This window comes from Haliotis asinina, chromosome 9 (genome assembly GCF_037392515.1).
Source record: "Haliotis asinina isolate JCU_RB_2024 chromosome 9, JCU_Hal_asi_v2, whole genome shotgun sequence".
NCBI lineage: Eukaryota > Metazoa > Mollusca > Gastropoda > Lepetellida > Haliotidae > Haliotis > Haliotis asinina.
Genome location: NC_090288.1, coordinates 47,815,740 through 47,836,466, shown reverse-complemented (window position 1 = coordinate 47,836,466; position 20,727 = coordinate 47,815,740). Strand labels below are relative to the sequence as shown.

At 38.5% G+C, this 20,727-nt stretch overlaps 2 protein-coding genes across 2 annotated transcripts in view; both read right to left on the bottom strand.

Annotated features, from left to right (window-relative positions):
- The window catches only part of LOC137297298 (voltage-dependent calcium channel subunit alpha-2/delta-3-like), a 40,077-nt gene extending 38,444 nt beyond the window's left edge, over positions 1-1,633 (bottom strand). The window contains exon 1 of the mRNA XM_067829307.1: positions 1,540-1,633. Coding sequence (XP_067685408.1) covers positions 1,540-1,633 — 94 coding nt within the window. The remainder of the gene's footprint in view (positions 1-1,539) is intronic.
- A 900-nt stretch (positions 1,634-2,533) lies between these two features.
- The window catches only part of LOC137297297 (voltage-dependent calcium channel subunit alpha-2/delta-3-like), a 222,546-nt gene continuing 204,352 nt past the window's right edge, over positions 2,534-20,727 (bottom strand). Inside the window, exons 4-5 of the mRNA XM_067829306.1 lie at positions 4,014-4,088; positions 2,534-2,785 (exon numbers count right to left, since the gene is read on the bottom strand). Coding sequence (XP_067685407.1) covers positions 2,534-2,785; positions 4,014-4,088 — 327 coding nt within the window. The remainder of the gene's footprint in view (positions 2,786-4,013; positions 4,089-20,727) is intronic.

Below are 20,727 nucleotides of genomic sequence, written 5' to 3'. Positions count from 1 at the left end.
AAAACAGTTAATTCTGTTTTATGGGTGGCATAACTTCAATTTTCAGAAATAAGGAAAATGTCATGACAGAATAAAGGCATCATGATTATATTTATTTGACAAGTTTAAAACTTTCTTAAAAGCATTATATTCATCAATTTGACTTGTCCTAAACATTTACAATGTCATCCATCTTGGAAGTTTCTAAAAAACATACCTAATCACCATATCACTTTGCTGATATATTTTTATGTGGGTACCCCGTGGGATCAGTCATGCAACTAAGAACCTAGCACCTCACAGGCAGGTAGGGTTATCCAGAGTGATGAGAGTCAGATTGCTAGCACTAACTGCGTCTACCTAGTGATTGGAGTTTATCACATTATAAATGCATTTATTATTATTGCCATATGATCAAGAAATGTTAGAACGGTGGTTTTGACCATTAGGTCAAACTGTCAATCTGCTGTCATACATTATAAATGGAAGGGAAAGAACAGCAAAACAAAGACATTGCCATGTGGGGGAGATTATACAAGTTTGAGGGTATATATTTTATATTCCCTGGGTATATCCTACATATTTCCTCATGTATTATGTATATTACCAAATATATTCTAAATATTGCCTTGTATATCCTTTAGATTACCTGAGTACACCTCACATATTTTGCCTGGTGCATGTGTATCTTGTATATTTCCTAGTATATTCTTCATATTCCCTGGGTATATCCCATATATTACATGTGTATATCACACATATTTTCCCTGGATATATCCTATATACTACATGGCATATGTTGTATATTACCTAAAACATAATTTATAATACATGATTATATTGCTCATATTACCTGCTGTATCCTGTATATTGCCTGAGTATATCCCATATACTACCCTGCTGTATCTTGTATATCATCAGAGTATATCCCATGTATAACTTGATTATATCCCATATACTACCTGAGTATATCCCATATACTACCTTAGTATATCCCATATATTACCTAGACATATTCTATATATTACCCTATGTATCCTGTATATGACCTAGTTTAAACCACTAGAGAAAGTTCTGTCCATTGTCCTTGGAAGTGGTTCATTTGCATAACTTGATTAACTGCACTAGGGCAGTTATTTCCATTTACAAAAATGAAATTGTACTTATTTTGATAATCTTCATCATGCCTAATTAATTTCACATGTATGAAATCAGTATGCCCTCTTGGTGTATGTCGTTTAATCACCTTCACTACAGTAGTTACTTAAATAAAAAGGTCCTTTAGATTGCCTGGGTGTTATATGGATAATGTGTTATAACGGATGTTATAGGTACACATTACCTGAGTACATCCCACATATTATCAGGGTATATCCCACATATTACCTGGGTATATCCCACGTTACCAGGGTATATCCCACATATTACCTGGGTATATCCCACATGTTACCAGGATATATCCCACATATTACCCAAGTACATCCCATATGTTACCAGGGTATATCCCACATATTACCTGGGTATATCCCACATGTTACCAGGGTATATCCCACATATTACCTGGGTATATCCTAAAGAAGCCATCCGAGCTACAGAAGTACTGCCAGGTGAGAGATGGGTCATCTTTCAAGTTTTCTGTAAACTGTTTTGTCATGTTCTCGCTCCAACTCACACCATTCAGTATTTTGGTAGCTGAAAAGAATGAACATGAAAATCTTTATGCATCAGTCTGAGACTGTAACATCATAGACCCGTGAAAATTCGGGTTAGCATTGGCCTCTAGAAACCGATGCTTGTCTTAAGAGACAACAAATGCTGAGGCCCACTGACTTGGTTGACATATGTTATTGTATCCAACTACACAGATTGATACTGATCACTGGATTGCCTGGTCCAGACTCTGTTATTTACAGACCACTGACATATAGCTGGACTATTGCGGAGTCAGTAAAACAACAAACCAACCAACTATAACATCACAACAGATAAAAGGACATAGGGCATTTATACAGCAAACATATCCATGCAACTAGTGTTTGCTGAAAACACTGGTATTTTGCCCCTCGATCATTGGATGTCAATCTCAGTGTCACATTGTATTGTCAATCTTAACTCCATGGGGCGTATGCAACTCTTGCTGCCATTAGGTGCACCAAGTTTATTGTGGCTCTCTCTCGTCCTAACTAGGTCCCCAATTCACAGATGGGTGGACTGGGACACATAGTCCATGCTAACTACACAGTGCTATACCCATAACTTGGTGTTTGCATATATTCATGGGGCCACCATCAGGTCATATACCAACAGATTCATTGGTTCTTTTAAGTGCAGGGGTTTGTGTACTGCACACTTGGGGTTGTGTACTGTACACTATGGGCTGCGTATTGCACACTAGGGGTTGTGTATTGTACACTAGGGGTTATGTACTGCACACCAGGGGTTGTGACAACACAGAAAGAGTCTGCACACAAAGTTGACTCCAAGGTTTTTACACCCAGTCACAGATGGGCTCGATACCGACACCTCAACCTTGCTGGATCACTAGCCTGGCACTTTAGCCAGCTTGCTCATGGCACTCTGTGTTCCATACAAACCAGGTCAGTTCATACTTACTTTTATCATATATATTTGTAGGTACATGTATGGTGCTGACAGAGAGGTTGACGCTGTTGTAATTGAAGTCTTCAAATGTGTTGTCAACTTTGAGGTAGTGGATGGTTTGTTTTATCACCTCCTTGGTCTCGTTGCTCAAATCTCTCACATTGTCATCACTCACCAGCTTTTTGGCATTGAAGTATGATATATCCTGGAAAAGCAAAATGTTACTTGTAATGTGGCCATTAATCCTTATCACGAAAAGCTAGGGCAAGAATAGGTCTCCAGAAGCTCATCCTTGTCATTAGAGCCTATTACGATGATTGATCATGTTTTTGTGAAACAGGTGAATTATGGGCATGTATGACAGAGCTAGAAACCTCGGCCTAGATTTTCTAAGCTCTCTCGGTGCTACCATAGTCGTAAGTGCCATACATTAACATTAATAATGTTGATAATAGTGAAATTATTTCTAACACCTTTTTCAGGTTAGATATCCTGCTCAAAGCACACAATCTGATCATTATTATCCCAGATAACCCAAGCTACCTCTTAGGCACTATAAGGTTAATATTCTCACTTCCTATTTCACTGGGTACCCATTTTCTGTCGGGTGAACAGAGGCAATTTTGAACAAACTCACTTGCTTAAAAGAGTTTCAAAAAGATACGCCCCATGTCATAAATACTTACTCATATTCAAACTGAATTCAGAGAACTAAGTTAACCATGAGGTTGAGTCTCATAATAATGTTGCTTGCTACTGATCGAACACTAAATTCAGGGGACAAGTCCTGACAGAACCAATCTCAGAGAGGGTGTGAACTTATACACAGTACAAGCAAACAATTCCTGGCATAATGCTGAGATCTGACAAGAACTGTATTGGATGAATCAACTTCCAGCAGTATTTAGAATATATGCAGGATGGGGTACTAACATACTGGGAATAATTACACTTTCTTTATGTTTGACATATATTTGGATGCCTTCATAATGACCCTGCACTGTTTTTTATTGCCTTCTTTGAAAAGACAGAGCAGCTCTTCATATTTTATTATACAATACTATTGTACTGTAACTCAATTCCAAGTCAAGGTTCTGATTTCTTTTAGGCACCATTGTCCAGGCCGCACTTTCTTGACACAAACTTAAGGTTCGGTTTTGAAGAAAGTTACAGATTTTACTCAAATTTGGGAAAAAGCAGAAAAATGCATTTCCCAGATTAAACTGAAACGGTATATTTAACTCATATCTAGTATACAATTTTAGTTAAGTAGATAGCTTGCATGAGTTGTTTTGTTGTTTTGGTTTTAGAAATGTGACTGAGTTAAACTCAACCGTTTCAAATTCAGTTTGAAGTTTGAGTAACAACATAAGTCTGATTTGAGAAATCAGAGCCAGATCACCATGAGGCAATGACACTTGTTTGTAACACACCTCAAGGTCAAGCTGTTCTGGTTTCTTGTAGGCACCATATTCCCGATTGGCAGCCTCTGCAGCTTCCACCAGTCTCTGAAACAAGGACAAACAACACTATGACAGTTCTGCAGAAACAGTCAAACAATAAGACACAGATGTCAGTTCTGCAGAAACAAACCAACAATTAAACATGGATGTCAGCTCAGCAGAAACAAACCAACAACAAGACAGGGATGTCAGTTCTACAGAAACAAATCAACAATAAGACATGGATGTCAGTTCTACAGAAACAGACCAAAAGTAGACCAGAAATAGGCCAACAATATATTTGCAGAAACAGACCAACAATAAGACATGGGTGTCAGTTCTGCAGAAACAAACCAACAATAAGACAGGAATGACAGTTCTGCAAAAACAAACCAACCATGAAACACGGATAACTGTTCTGCAGAAACCAGAACTAGGGGCCTGCTACTCCTACATTCCAAACATTTCAAGATGTCGGTCTTCAGACAGAATTCCAAATCTCAAAGAACAAAGCCTGCATATCTCCACATATTGCTTGATAATGCCTCAGTTTGGCAAACTGACTTGTCAACACTGAACTTTGTACTGCAGGACAAATATTAAGACAAATATTAACAGATGCATCAATAAATATGTTCAAACAGGCTGTACATTATACTGTTCCAAATAAATGATTAATTTGGTTTGAACTGTACATTTATGTTACCCGATACATAGCTCAACCTAGTACAGAAGACTCAAATCAGATAGGCCCTTCATCTCAATACAATTGTATTTTATTGCAGTCATAGCAGGCAACATGGTTTCCTATCTCAGTAGGATTGACTCTAGTGTCTATGTCAATGGTGAAAAATAACAATATTGTGTTCATCTATAAAAATTTCAACGATTACTGTGAAATATGACAACATAAAACAACACTCTAGTGCATCTCATAATATTTGATGGGTATCTAAATCGGAAGCATTACGAGAGCTAGTACAGGCAGTTAAAGTGACTAATTGTCATTGTGTCTCGATCTGTGCAATAGCTTCCAATCTTCATTCAGAACAGACACTGTATTATGCATCTTCCACATGCAAGGTAGGTATGGCATGTTCCATGATCAAATAAGGTTCTTGTTTCAGAGATGAGTCAATGAAAGGGGTTAGGTGACCTATCAGAAGTGATGAAAGGTTTTGTCGGCAACTAAATTGCAGTATGACCTACATTTTGTTGACAGTTACGTAAATACCAAAATGTTTGGAAGGTTTTGGAGTCAAGATCAGTTTCACAGGGGCTGTTTATCCTTACTTAAAGATATGCTCCAGATGATTTTTTCACATTAATCAACAGAGCACATTTTTTAATGTGTATGTTTTGAAGAATGCTGTATGTTTCTTTTGTGAGGAGATTTGTGTGAAGCATCAGATGGTAACAAGCAAGCATGAAAACCAGATACAATTTTGAACCAAAACTGTAACTCTTGATATAACTTTCCTCTCTAACAAAATTTTGAAGCAATTTTCCAACTTTCATCAATAGCAAAATTTTGCAGCACTTTTCAAGTATCTGAATCACAATCTTTTTTTTCAAGCACTTTTTGGGTTAATTAAAAAAAGTAAATTCCAGGATCAGTATCCAATGGTTCAATAAAATAATAGTAAAATAGACATTAAAATAAAGAAAAAAAATCAAAACACTTGCAAATGTATGCAGATTGTTCTCATGAAAGAATAATATCTAATCAAGATAAATCAAAAGGTCACGAGCTGCACAGATCATTAATTCCTGACAGGAGGCCTTTAGGACGTGATCTCTGATCATTATCAAAGACATTGGGCATCAAACATTTATTGAATTTACCTGACCCAGTGCACCCCTGACTTAAGTCCTTCATTAGAATACAGTCCCAAACCATTGTTTGTTGATTAAGGATTGGGAGTGACATTAATTTTTCACATATTATCCACTAACACCATCTCACATGCAGCATAGATAAGAATGGGTTCTTACTAATCACATATAGGCATTACTGGAACTTATCATTCTATATGTGAAAGGACTAGGTCTCACAGCAATGTTCATGGTATCCAAGATAATCAATGATATCAAAGTTCTGTTTCTAATTTGTCTTTCTGATGTCTTCTTTATCATTTTCATCTGTTTCCTAGAAAAATTCTTCATTCTTCTCAGCGTTCCACTACTTCTCTTCATATTTTATCAGTTTCCCAAAAAAACATATTTAAGGCCAGACCAATTTTATTTCTTGTTTAATGGATTTTCGTCCTCAGAAAATGTAGAGCCAGGAAGGAAATAAGAAAAAGTTAAAAATCACCATTCCTTTTAAATGCTAATAATATGTTACCTATGGCAATTTATGAAATGTATACGGGGACAAAATAAAGATTTAAAACACTTAATAAGTTTAGATTTTTGGCCAGTAAAATAATTACAATTATATTTTTGAACAGTTAGGATTGTATTTTTCGTTAAATGCTGAAAAAATACGAACAGCACACGGTATTTAATCATTTAAGTGGTATTTTAATTTATATACTCTTATTCATGCATTTTGATTGACATGTTCCACAAATAAGAACTTCTTGCCAATCAGTTTCTGGCAAAAACAACAGTTTTTGTTTCCTGTATACTGAGAGAAACATCACAATACTGGCATGCATGGATTTGTAAGAGACTTGGTTCCAGCATCTGTGGTCTGCAAGACCTTAATCACATGAAAAATGAGTTATGTAAAGTTACAGTTATACACATCAGAGCTGTATATGCATGTTTAGTGAGTTGTACAAAAATCACGACAAAAACTGGTGTTAACAAAGTGGATCAACTCCTTTTCAGACAGATCAACTCTCAGCAACCATGGAAGGTTATATTCAGCCCTACATTGACACTGCTTTTCCTCTCAGTTTATGCTGGTTACAAGCCTACTCTGCAGTTCATACTGGTTACAAGCCTACTCTACAGTTCATACTGGTTACAAGCCTACTCTGCAGTTCATACTGGTTCAAGTCGACTCTGCAGTTCATACTGGTTACAAGCCTACTCTGCAGTTCATACTGGTTACAAGCCTACTCTGCAGTTCAAACTGGTTACAAGCCCACTCTGCAGTTCATACTGGTTACAAGCCCACTCTGCAGTTCATACTGGTTACAAGCCTACTCTACAGTTCATACTGGTTACAAGCCTACTCTGCAGTTCAAACTGGTTACAAGCCCACTCTGCAGTTCATACTGGTTACAAGCCCACTCTACAGTTCATACTGGTTACAAGCCTACTCTACAGTTCATACTGGTTACAAGCCTACTCTGCAGTTCATACTGGTTACAAGTCTATTCTGCAGTTCTTACTGGTTCAAGTCGACTCTGCAGTTCTTACTGGTTACAAGTCTACTCTGCAGTTCATACTGGTTACAAGCCTACTCTGCAGTTCATACTAGTTACAAGCCTATTCTGCAGCTCATACTGGTTACAAGCCTACTCTGCAGTTCATACTGGTTACAAGTCGACTCTGCAGTTCATACTGGTTACAAGCCCACTCTGCAGTTCATACTGGTTACAAGCCTACTCTACAGTTCATACTGGTTACAAGCCTACTCTGCAGTTCATACTGGTTCAAGCCTACTCTGCACTTCATACTGGTTCAAGTCTATTCTGCAGTTCATACTGGTTCAAGTCTACTCTGCAGTGCATGCTACCAAATGTTCTTAATTCAAGTCACCCTTACCCACATTGTAACCATTTCACCAAAACCCACCATACTGAAACAAATTCTTAAACATCACACATTAGATGGAGAATATAGATCACAGTACATACAAATTCTTCATAAACAAAATTCTACGCTCAACATCATTTTTCTAAATGTAGTTTTCCAAAATTGAAACATGATATAATTTTTGACATCCATACATAAGACGGTGGCACTTTAAAGACAACTCCCACCACCTCACAACCACACATCAGAAAGAATAGAAACAGAAAACACAGACCTATATTCATTCCATCAGAAACACAAGACCATCCCTTTCCTCAATAATTGAGTTGAAAATCCCCAGGGTCTGTAGGCCTGCCAATGTGGTAATTTAATTAGACCAGCTACGAGCACATCATTCTAAAACAAGGCATCTTATGTGGACAAAACATTGGATTTCCCATTGGACCTCTGGTAATTCTGAAAAACAGAAAACTGTTTTCTTCCAAACATGTTTTCAGTCAAAGAGAATACATAAATTTTGTGCAGAAAATGGATTGTTGCAAAAGTTTCCAGATCATCATTCAATGTAGTTTTGAACCTGGTACCATCCCAGATCTTATCCCATGTCAGAATTTAAGTGCACTGTGATATGAAAATTCAGCTGAAGCAATACACTAAAATGAATTGTCAGGTAATGCTTTTTGAAAATGGAGTGGCAAGTCTTTATATTACTAGTGCTGCATGTAGGATAAAGTACGCCTCCTCAGTTGAGATGTTGCATGGTAAAAACATCCCTCTGAGATTTGGATTTAAAATTTATAAACCTCAAACAAGGGAATCACATACTTGCAGTTTTCAACCAAAACAAATGGGTGTTAGAGCCAACTGCTGGACTGTCTCGATGCAACAGAAACCTGAGTGAGTGAGTGAGTGAGTGAGTGAGTGAGTGAGTGAGTGAGTGAGTGAGTGGGTGGGTGGGTGGGTGGGTGGGTGGGTGAGTGAGTGAGTGAGTGAGTGAGTTTTTACACCACTTTAGCACTATCAGTATGGCAGAATTTTTCATCACTACCTGAGTCAGTGTATGACAGACGTACGACCTATCACATGCTTCAGAGGTCACAACCAGGAGTCAATGGGTAGCAAGGAAACATGATATCGTAAGCAGTAGGTTTTGTTCAAGTGAACTGATATCTTTAGTTTAAAATGATTAAAATTCAAGATTAGAGGAACAAGAAGCAGTTGATTTTACAATTCTGGTTTCAAAATTAAACTTGGGTTTCACAATCCATATGTAAAAGTGGAAGTTGATAAGACAAAGACTGATTGGTTTGAAGTAGATATTAAACACTAAACCTCATTTCACCTTACCATATCTAATTTACAGTCACACCACATGCGTTCATGTATGTTTGGATCCCTAGCATGAATTACCCTTAAATTCTACAAAACAAACATTTTTATGTGAACCAAATGATGACCTCTTACATAATCATACAATATGTGTTAGAATCCACATTAGTCTTCATCAACAAGACTTGCCATAAAATGACTTTACAAACTGGTCAATGAACATCCTCATACATGATTTGTCTTGAAGAATGTTCATGACATCAGTCATTGGATTGTTTGGTCCATACTTGGTAATGCCTCAATCATCTTATCAGTATTGGTGACAGCAGAGGATACTATGAATGGGTGGGACAGTGAGTGAGAAGTCTTTACCACAACAGGTGATGCCATGACAATATGAGTGAGTGAGGTATTCAAGTTCTACTTCACCTTTGGCAATACTGACAATGATTGTAATTTCCACTCCAAGTTAGAAATACCCAGATCTTCTATCCAGCTTTGCCCTTTTCTAGACCCAATTATCTATGAAGATCCATGTTAGAATTACTCACAAGGTTTTTACCCGGAATTTCATGTGACTATTCTATACAAGAAAAAACAGGTAATTCATGAAAAGGTGAGTTTGCCCTGCCCTCCTGTCTCACAATCGATGAAGAACTGTGAAGATCTGTGCTAGAATGGATTTTCAGTAACTCCTGCTTGTCAGAAAGGGCTTCTAACATCTTGGGTGGTCATGCTCACTGACTTGGTTGGCATGTGTCATCATATCCTAGTTGTGTAGATCAATATTCATAATGTTAATCACTGGATTGTCTGGTCCATCCTTGATTATGTACAGACCACTGCCATGTAGCTGGAATATTGCTGATGGTGGCGTTAAACAACAACCAACCAATCTATCCATTTTGAACAATATCACTGCACATAAGCCCTCAGCATTCCAGCTAAATATATACAAAATCCAGAGGCACTTTATTTTTCCCTCAATCATTCGATATCAATCTCTGAGGGCACATTGTACTTTTCAATCTCAACTCCCTGGGAATCATCCAAAGGCCCAAGTAACATTTCAAGAAACATTTCCAACCATCATTGATGAAATTGATTCAGTCATGAAAAATTAACTTCATCAAGAAGAAACATTACATTCAACATGAAAAATCCATGAAAAATGTTTTGATGACTCAGAATAAAATTTAGTCACCTCATCAAAACCTCAGTACATCTAAGAATGCACAAGACTGTCCATAATATCCCATAAATAGCCCAAACAATTCCATGTTCAAATTTTAAAACTGCTTACGATCACAAAATGCATCTTTTCCAGGTCGTCTCTCCCAAATTAACAACCACTCAGCCCAAGCCCATCTAGTGAATCCTTCAAGTGATTATTGACCAAACATTCTTTAAAAAATCTAAAGATCCCTCTTGGATTTCTTTATTTGGTCAATAAACATTGCCCATCTTGGCTCTCTTAGATCAGAGCATGTATGTGACAGTGGTCTCAAAGCCTTATGAAAAACGACTTCTGTGTCGATCAGCCACTATTATTTTTCAATCCACAGTCTATTGAGCAAACTGATGTATTTTCACCACAATGCCCTTGAGGTAGTGGAATATTTGTAGACACATTAACCCCAGACAGTCAAGAAACACCCCTCAAAGGAGACTGTGTCCCGAAATGATGTCACTGTCTTTGGTTTCATGGAACACAGCGGCGGATCAACAGCTGCTCGATTAGGATTCATGAACATTGAGAGTTAGCAAATATTTTCAGCCATCATTTTACTCCCAAATTGTCCCGTGGAACCTTTGAAAAGAGATTTATCCTGAGACATATAATTTAATGCTTTATATGTCCAAATATTGTCCTTTGATTGATAACCAGACATGACAATATCAGTGTCTGTCATACTGATAAAAATGTTTCAGTGGAATAAGAATGTACCTTACACATTTAGTTTATAATACAGTGGAAACGTGTTTGTCCTCAGGTATTTATCAAAAGACTGCTGACAGCTCAAATGAAAAAATAAGCAATCATTAAACAAAATTTGCTGTTTGTCCGGATATCCTGTTTCTGGAACTAGGTTGTGTATTTCAATAACCAGTGCACATATAAATGCTCTATTTACCAGAACCAATGACAGACAGATTTGTTTAAATATCATCACATCGAGACCAACATCAAAGGAAAGGTAGCATTTGATATCTCAGTGGGGTGTTTATCTGATTCTAATACGTCATTAAGCGTCTATTAGGAATTTAACACTAAGGTCACCAATCAGCATGTAACAAAATATTGTGAAGATCCTGGTAATAGAATTGATCTTCCACGGCCCAAGCTTGTCATGAGATGCAACTATCAGAACTAGATTATTATCAAATGAAATATTTCATTTGACTATTGTCATGCCTGGCTTCCCCTTTGTCTATTACACTTTCATTAAATAGGAAAAAAACAAGCAAGGTTTTGGTATAAATTTGTGAATATTAAATTCTAATGATTCTCACGCTAATTGTCTTAATCAGATTATATTAGTGGCAGTTAGGTTTTATGCAGTTCCTTTCTACAGTATCATTGCTATTTTTGTTTGTTTATTTTTTCATAAATTGACATTCAATGTCCATGGGCATAAGGCATTTCTACTGAGAAATCATTGACCATTGATTAATGATTCCTGTGATCACCAACAACAAATTATATTTCTAATGTGCAAGTTCAATTGACAGAAAAATAAAATATACATTTATAGCCATAGTATGCTGAAAGGAAATTGGATGGACACAAAAACAACAGTAAGATCATCCCCACAAACTATGCTCACTAAGAATCATTTTCCCAATTATCCAAGAAGTTATTGCTTGAAAACAAAGCAATGGGTCAAATTCTGCTTCCCTCTTTGACAAGTCCTGTCAGGGGTGGCAGACATAATCTCTATTTCAAACCAGCAGGAAGTCAAACAACATCCAAATCAGGCAATCGGAGAATGTCAGAGTCTAAAGCAGGAAGCATTATGCCATTGTTTCATGATAACATATTGCAGAATCGGGACCGGACACATGGGTATCCCGGCAACCAGACATTATGGTGGTTATTATACTCTATATGACTGTTAATGTGTCTGTCATGAATCAGCTGACATGGGCAGACTGGATACCATTTGTACACAAGGAAAAAAAAGTTACAAAAGTTTCAATGAAAGCATTGTAATTGATGGACATTGAAGGCATTGATAATCATGCAGTGCTTTGAGGAAATTCTGAAAATATCCATGAAGATGCAGGCTAGAATTTCCCTTCAGTGACCCATGCTTGTTGTAAGAGGTAAGTAACGGGATCAATTGGTCATGCTTGCTGACTTGGTTCACATGGCATCAGCCCAATTGCAAAGATGGATGCCCATGATGTTGATCACTGGATTGTCCGATCTAGACAGGATGCCATCATGCAGCCTTAATATTGCTGACATTAAACATCAAACTAGCACACCCTTTGAAAAAGTTATTCTGATTCTCCAGTTTGGCCTTTCTCTGTGATCCTCAGATAGAAATTGAAAAATAATCCATTTGGGTTCTGTAGCTCAAACAGTAATTAACTGAGATCACCTTCATTTGAAACATAATCTTACAGTTGTAATTAGGTTCAGGAAGAATTTTCAAGTTAGAAACCTGGGGTGCCTGCCTAACCCTCCACAGCTTCCTACCATAGGATAGAATGTATAATAGGGAATGGTAGCTACACAGCCCTGGACAAAAGTTATTAGATACATACATAGAATGATCTTATCATCACTACACTTAAGTGGACTGAGGCTTAATATTTGGTCAAACATATTAAAGTCAAAAGATATATGTGTATAGTGAGAAAAATACAAGGAAACTATCTTTCTGCAGGACAACCACTGAGCATTAATGCCCCTCTCATTGACCAATATATCACGTGACTCAGCACTGATCAACTTAGTCCTGTGTACTCAGATTTCTCATCCAAGGCCTAGTTAAGGATCATGATGCATTAAAAAGCACTTGTATTTTGAATTTCTGTTCTCTATGTGAAAATGATTAAGATGTTATGACATGAACTAGCTAAAGTAAAGATATTCATAAACTGATGCAAATGGGATTGTGATGAATGAAGATTACAGTATCTAGAACTTTCATACATTTTTGATGAAGGGAGGTCAATGTTCTGCTTTCCGTGTGCCACATGTATTTTTAACATGAGTTCCATTATACCACAGCTTTGTAGCAGAATGCGATAAAACACCCCTTATAGTTGATGATGGATTTGGCACTCATAGAAAATGAGCTGCAATTGCATGATTAGCCTATCCTACATCATCAAAGGGATGTAACTGTGCTTATGAAAATGTGATGCCTTAGACCCATATTTCACCTGAACCAAATCTTAGCTGCAAACCCATGACTAGCATATCCTGGTACTTTAAAGGGATGTAACTGTGCTTATGAAATCGTGATGCCTTAGACCTATGAGTTACTTGATAAAAAACAGCTACTAACTTCAAAACTATTCACAAGATGGGCAAATTTATTGCAGCACAAGCAAGTGACATGACATTTAACTATGCTAAAGGAATGTGTAGATATGTTTACCTATTCACGATAACAGAAATAAAGAGGAATGTATATTTAGAGTGTGAATTACAATTTTTTTCCCAAATTCTAGTCCCGTAACTTAAAGACACAACTTTCGTGCATTTTGCATAATTAACAAATAATCAATAAAAGCTTATTTGTCATTTAGCTTAAGTGGTTAAGCATTACAGAGTTTCATTTTTTCATAAACAAACAAATCAATGATCAACCACGATTCAATAAAAATTAATAGAAAACATCTAAAACCAAAGATCCTGAATTTTCAACAGGCCCCAGTTGACAACATTGGTATGTGCACAAATATGGAAGAGTAATCATAATGCTCAAGATACGTAATTACAGAGAGACTGACACACTGATTGATAGATAACAACATAACCTCATGTTTCTTCTCTCCAAGAGACAGTGAATTAAATAAGGACAGGTGTCTTGGAAGTAATGTGTTTGTGGATGGAAATTTTGACCTCTTGTCTCATAAAGACATTTACAAATGTGTTCTGTAGACACATTACTACCAGCAGGTTAGAATAAGAATCGCTGTGACAATGTACATTTCTCTTCATGAAGATGACCAAAAATTGGGGTAATCTACAACACAAACATTGAAACCTCTCAATTACCGCCCACGTGTGTCAAAAAGAGGATAAACTGTTTCTTGGAAAGAGCATTTCTTGTCACGACAGCCAGCAGGAATCCTTACGTTCATCATAAACATTCACACAGACACTGTGCACATAATACTACATATTCCCAGACCTGGTTGGAGGTCTTGTCAGACACAAGGATGTATAATTAGTTGTTCGGAGAACACTGTATTTTATACATGATGGCATGATGTGTAATGATAGCTGTAAAAGAACCTTTATTTTGGGGAACCTTTGAAAAAATGGGTTAATATTTGAAAGGGGAATTTTTACTTGCAGGCTGAAAATATTACTTGCTTGATATTGTTCATTAACTAAACAATTACTTTCCTGAGTCATCATCCACTGATGATGATAGCTGTGTTTTGAGTAGAGTTTGACACAATATGCAACATCACAAATAGCTGTTACATGACTCATTAGAGTGAGTGAGTCAGTCAGTCAGACAGTCAGTCAGACAGTGAGTCAGACAGTGAGTCAGACAGTGAGGGTGTGTGATGAGTGAGAGTGACCACATACCAGATGAGTGAGTGACCATTTACCAGATGAGTGAGAGACCATACACCAGATGAGTGAGTGACCATATACCAGATGAGTGAGTCACCATACACCAGATGAGTGAGTCACCATACACCAGATGAGTGATATACCAGATGAGTGAGTGACCATACACCAGATGAGTTGGTGACCATACACCAGATGAGTGAGACCATACACCAGATGAGTGATATACCAGATGAGTGAGTGACCATACACCAGATGAGTGAGACCATACACCAGATGAGTGAGACCATACACCAGATGAGTGGGTGACCATACACCAGATGAGTTGGTGACCATATACCAGATGAGTGAGTCACCATACACCAGATGAGTGATATACCAGATGAGTGAGTGACCATACACCAGATGAGTGAGACCATACACCAGATGAGTGAGTGACCATATACCAGATGAGTTGGTGACCATACACCAGATGAGTGAGTGACCATACACCAGATGAGTGATATACCAGATGAGTGAGTGACCATACACCAGATGAGTGAGTGACCATACACCAGATGAGTGAGTGACCATACACCAGATGAGTGGGTGACCATACACCAGATGAGTGAGTGACCATATACCAGATGAGTGAGTGACCATATACCAGATGAGTGAGTGACCATATACCAGATGAGTGAGAGCATATACCAGATGAGTGAGACCATACACCAGATGAGTGATATACCAGATGAGTGAGTGACCATATACCAGATGAGTGAGACCATACAACAGATGAGTGATATACCAGATGAGTGATTGACCATACACCAGATGAGTTGGTGACCATACACCAGATGAGTGAGACCATACACCAGATGAGTGAGTGACCATACACCAGATGAGTGAGTGACCATATATCAGATGAGTGAGTGACCATATACCAGATGAGTGATATACCAGATGAGTGAGTGACCATATACCAGATGAGTGAGTGACCATACACCAGATGAGTGAGTCACCATATACCAGATGAGTTGGTGACCATACACCAGATGAGTGAGTGACCATATACCAGATGAGTGAGACCATATACCAGATGAGTGAGACCATACACCAGATGAGTGATATACCAGATGAGTGAGTGACCATATACCAGATGAGTGAGACCATACACCAGATGAGTGATATACCAGATGAGTGAGTGACCATACACCAGATGAGTGAGTGACCATACACCAGATGAGTGAGTGACCATACACCAGATGAGTGAGTGACCATACACCAGATGAGTGAGTGACCATATACCAGATGAGTGATATACCAGATGAGTGAGTGACCATATACCAGATGAGTGAGTGACCATACACCAGATGAGTGAGTGACCATACACCAGATGAGTGAGTGACCATACACCAGATGAGTGAGTGACCATATACCAGATGAGTGATATACCAGATGAGTGAGTGACCATATACCAGATGAGTGAGTGACCATACACCAGATGAGTGAGTGACCATACACCAGATGAGTGAGTGACCATACACCAGATGAGTGAGTGACCATATACCAGATGAGTGATATACCAGATGAGTGAGTGACCATACACCAGATGAGTGAGTGACCATACACCAGATGAGTGAGTCACCATATACCAGATGAGTTGGTGACCATACACCAGATGAGTGAGTGACCATTTACCAGATGAGTGAGACCATACACCAGATGAGTGAGTGACCATACACCAGATGAGTGAGTGACCATTTACCAGATGAGTGAGACCATACACCAGATGAGTGAGTGACCATACACCAGATGAGTTGGTGACCATACACCAGATGAGTGAGTGACCATACACCAGATGAGTGAGACCATACACCAGATGAGTGAGACCATACACCAGATGAGTTGGTGACCATACACCAGATGAGTGAGTGACCATACACCAGATGAGTGAGTGACCATTTACCAGATGAGTGAGACCATACACCAGATGAGTGAGTGACCATACACCAGATGAGTTGGTGACCATACACCAGATGAGTGAGTGACCATACACCAGATGAGTGAGACCATACACCAGATGAGTGAGACCATACACCAGATGAGTTGGTGACCATACACCAGATGAGTGAGACCATACACCAGATGAGTGAGTGACCATACACCAGATGAGTTGGTGACCATACACCAGATGAGTGAGTGACCATATACCAGATGAGTGAGACCATACACCAGATGAGTGAGACCATACACCAGATGAGTGAGTGACCATACACCAGATGAGTGAGTGACCATATACCAGATGAGTGAGTGACCATACACCAGATGAGTGAGACCATACACCAGATGAGTGAGACCATACACCAGATGAGTTGGTGACCATACACCAGATGAGTGAGTGACCATACACCAGATGAGTGAGTGACCATTTACCAGATGAGTGAGACCATACACCAGATGAGTGAGTGACCATACACCAGATGAGTTGGTGACCATACACCAGATGAGTGAGTGACCATACACCAGATGAGTGAGACCATACACCAGATGAGTGAGACCATACACCAGATGAGTTGGTGACCATACACCAGATGAGTGAGTGACCATACACCAGATGAGTGAGTGACCATACACCAGATGAGTTGGTGACCATACACCAGATGAGTGAGTGACCATTTACCAGATGAGTGAGACCATACACCAGATGAGTGAGTGACCATACACCAGATGAGTTGGTGACCATACACCAGATGAGTGAGTGACCATATACCAGATGAGTGAGTGACCATATACCAGATGAGTGGGTGACCATACACCAGATGAGTGAGTGACCATATACCAGATGAGTTGGTGACCATACACCAGATGAGTGAGACCATACACCAGATGAGTGAGACCATACACCAGATGAGTGAGTGACCATATACCAGATGAGTGAGACCATACACCAGATGAGTGAGTGACCATACACCAGATGAGTGAGACCATACACCAGATGAGTGAGACCATACACCAGATGAGTTGGTGACCATACACCAGATGAGTGAGTGACCATACACCAGATGAGTGAGTGACCATATACCAGATGAGTGAGTGACCATATACCAGATGAGTGATATACCAGATGAGTGAGTGACCATATACCAGATGAGTGGCTGACCATACACCAGATGAGTGATATACCGGATGAGTGAGTGACCGTGAGTGTGTGTAATGGAGAAACAGTAAACTTGATATCCATGCATGAATACCATCTCATGAAAATCAAGCCATTTGTTCAAAATACAAAAACAAATAATTCGATGAGCTTTTTTTTGTTAAATGTAGTATAAGCCAAATCGTTATCCGAAACAGAAAGCAAAATCAATTGTCTGGATCAATGACGTGAAGGGTTACAGGCTGAAAGTAAATACCTATAGTCAATGGTATTTAACGCACGCATACTATTCTGCCATAAAGCTAAAATCAGTAACTCCAGATGGCCATTTAGTTGCTGTAAACATGTTTTTCATAAGTTGGAATGGATGTAAGAACATAGCACCTACACCTACACAATCTCTTTACCCTTCAAAGTTGGTTTTCAGTGTGTTGCATTCATAGATGAATTCTCATCAGTAGATAATGTTCAGATGCCAAAATAGATTCTTTAGACTTCAGGATAATCTTCACAAAGTATGTGTGGTAGCACATGGGGAATTTAACAAGATATCTTACATCGTCATATGCTACTATCAGACAAACTACCTCCAGCAAGAGATTTCAACATTAACAGAATTATCTTTTTTCAGCATTTCTTTGAACAAAGTCCACACAAATCCTTGCTTTTGGCAAATATAGTTTCAATATATGTAGATATGCACTTTTAAAACCAATAATGCAGTTAAGACAGTGAAGACGAAAATAGATTTGTTGTTCAACCAGCACTAAGTAAATTTCAGATATGGCTGACTTTTGCAAAACACTTATGTCCTTGAACACATGGTTTCAGGTGCCATGTTAATGTGTTTGACTTTATGCTGGGTCACCTGCTCTCGCCTCTCTACAGGCAGAGATATAGATACATATTGATCACACCATTCCTGCATGAAATGATACTTCCCATATACACCTACCATGCAGCACTGTCGAAGATATTTTAAACTAAGTGGGTTGCAAGAGTTTTATTGTCACATCAAAGATTATTGCTCTCCTCTTATATTTCATAACCCAGGAGGACCTGGGTATTAATGATCTTCGAATCCAGCAACCAAAGAACAAGACTGGGTTGTAAGTCACATACCTTTGGTTGATACATGATCGTATTCCAGTTGCATAGATTGATATGCTCATGATGTCAATCACTGGATCATCTGTTCTGGACTTGAATAATAAGAATTCACTGTCATATAGGAGAAATATTGGTGACTGTGGTATTACCCCGAAAACAAACTAAGTTTGTTTAACATGGATACCCCATTCATATACAGTATAATGACTGGGAGCTGACTCAAGTGCCATCTTTTGATGTCTTTTGGTGTAATGACCCAGAATCAACCCACATAACTTCTGTTATGCAGAGACCCGTGAAAGCCGAGGGTAGGATAGGCTTACATCAACCCATGCTTGCTACAGAAGGCAACTATGCTTGCCGTAAAAGGTGACTAACAGGATCGGGGGGGGGGGGGGGGTCAGGTTCGCTCATATACAGTACAATGACTCTGAACTGACCGATTTTATCTTCTTGATACCAAGTTCCAATCAGAGAAACAACAAGTGCCATGTTATGATGATGTCCCAGGATCAACCCACATAACTTCTGCACTGCAGAACTACACTATATACACAAGACCATGGAGGGTAAACATGTGGCAGTAGTGCACAGACAAGTGACTTGACAACATGTTCAGCATCTGCAATAGACATCCTTGGATTCTGGACACAGTGAGAGGGTCAATCTTGTTTTGCACTACTTTGAAGAGGGTAATACCACACGATGTCAGCTTGCTTGGCAGTGGGGTAGCCTAGTGGTTAAAGTGTTCACTTATAACACATGGGTTTGATAGGTACAATGTGCAAAGCACATTTCTGGTGTCATCGCCTGTGATACTTCTGGAATATTGCTGAAAGCAGCATAAAATGAAACTCACCTGATATGAAAAGAAAGCCCAAAGTTATGCACTGAACTTGAATTTACTACTTTGAATAAAGTTTGACTTGGAGCTGACTAACCCAACCACATGGTGAGTCAGAGATTCAAACCCGTGATTCCTGGTTTCTGGCACACCAAAAATATTCAACCTGCCTCAACTCGGAAAACCATGACTCCTAATCCTACAGACATGTTTGAGAACTTTGTCACAACAACAAATGTCACAGTATATACCAAAGCAGTGTATGGCCATATATAACACCATGACTTGTACTTATTTGGAGTGGTTGTAACATTGTGTCTAGTGTAAGAAAAGATTATTGAACATCTTGGACTGATCATAGGTTGTCCCTTGCTCTCCATGGTTAGTCAGTGTCTTCTGTGTCCTTAATGCCATGCCAGTGTTGCTCATCCACCAAGTCCTACTGGTTTCCAAAATATTTTGGGTTTTGGGTAGAGGCAATGATAACTCTTGAGGATTGATTGTAGACATATCCATGTCCATTATGTATTGAGAATAACCAGACAAAACCTTTTCAAAACTAAGGCATAGTGATGTGAAAGCGGAAGCTTTTAATATCTGCAGAATATATCTTCTTACAACATTATTTTGGGGTCAATATCATAGTCAACAAATATGCCTTTCAACAAGTCAAAATGTGATATATAGGATAATAAAAAACATTATGCGTCGATCAAAGTTCATTTTAAGGTGCCATTTCAATAACTGGACTGTGGGTGATGTAAAAAATGGTAAGTTTGACTACAAGCAATACTGAATGACA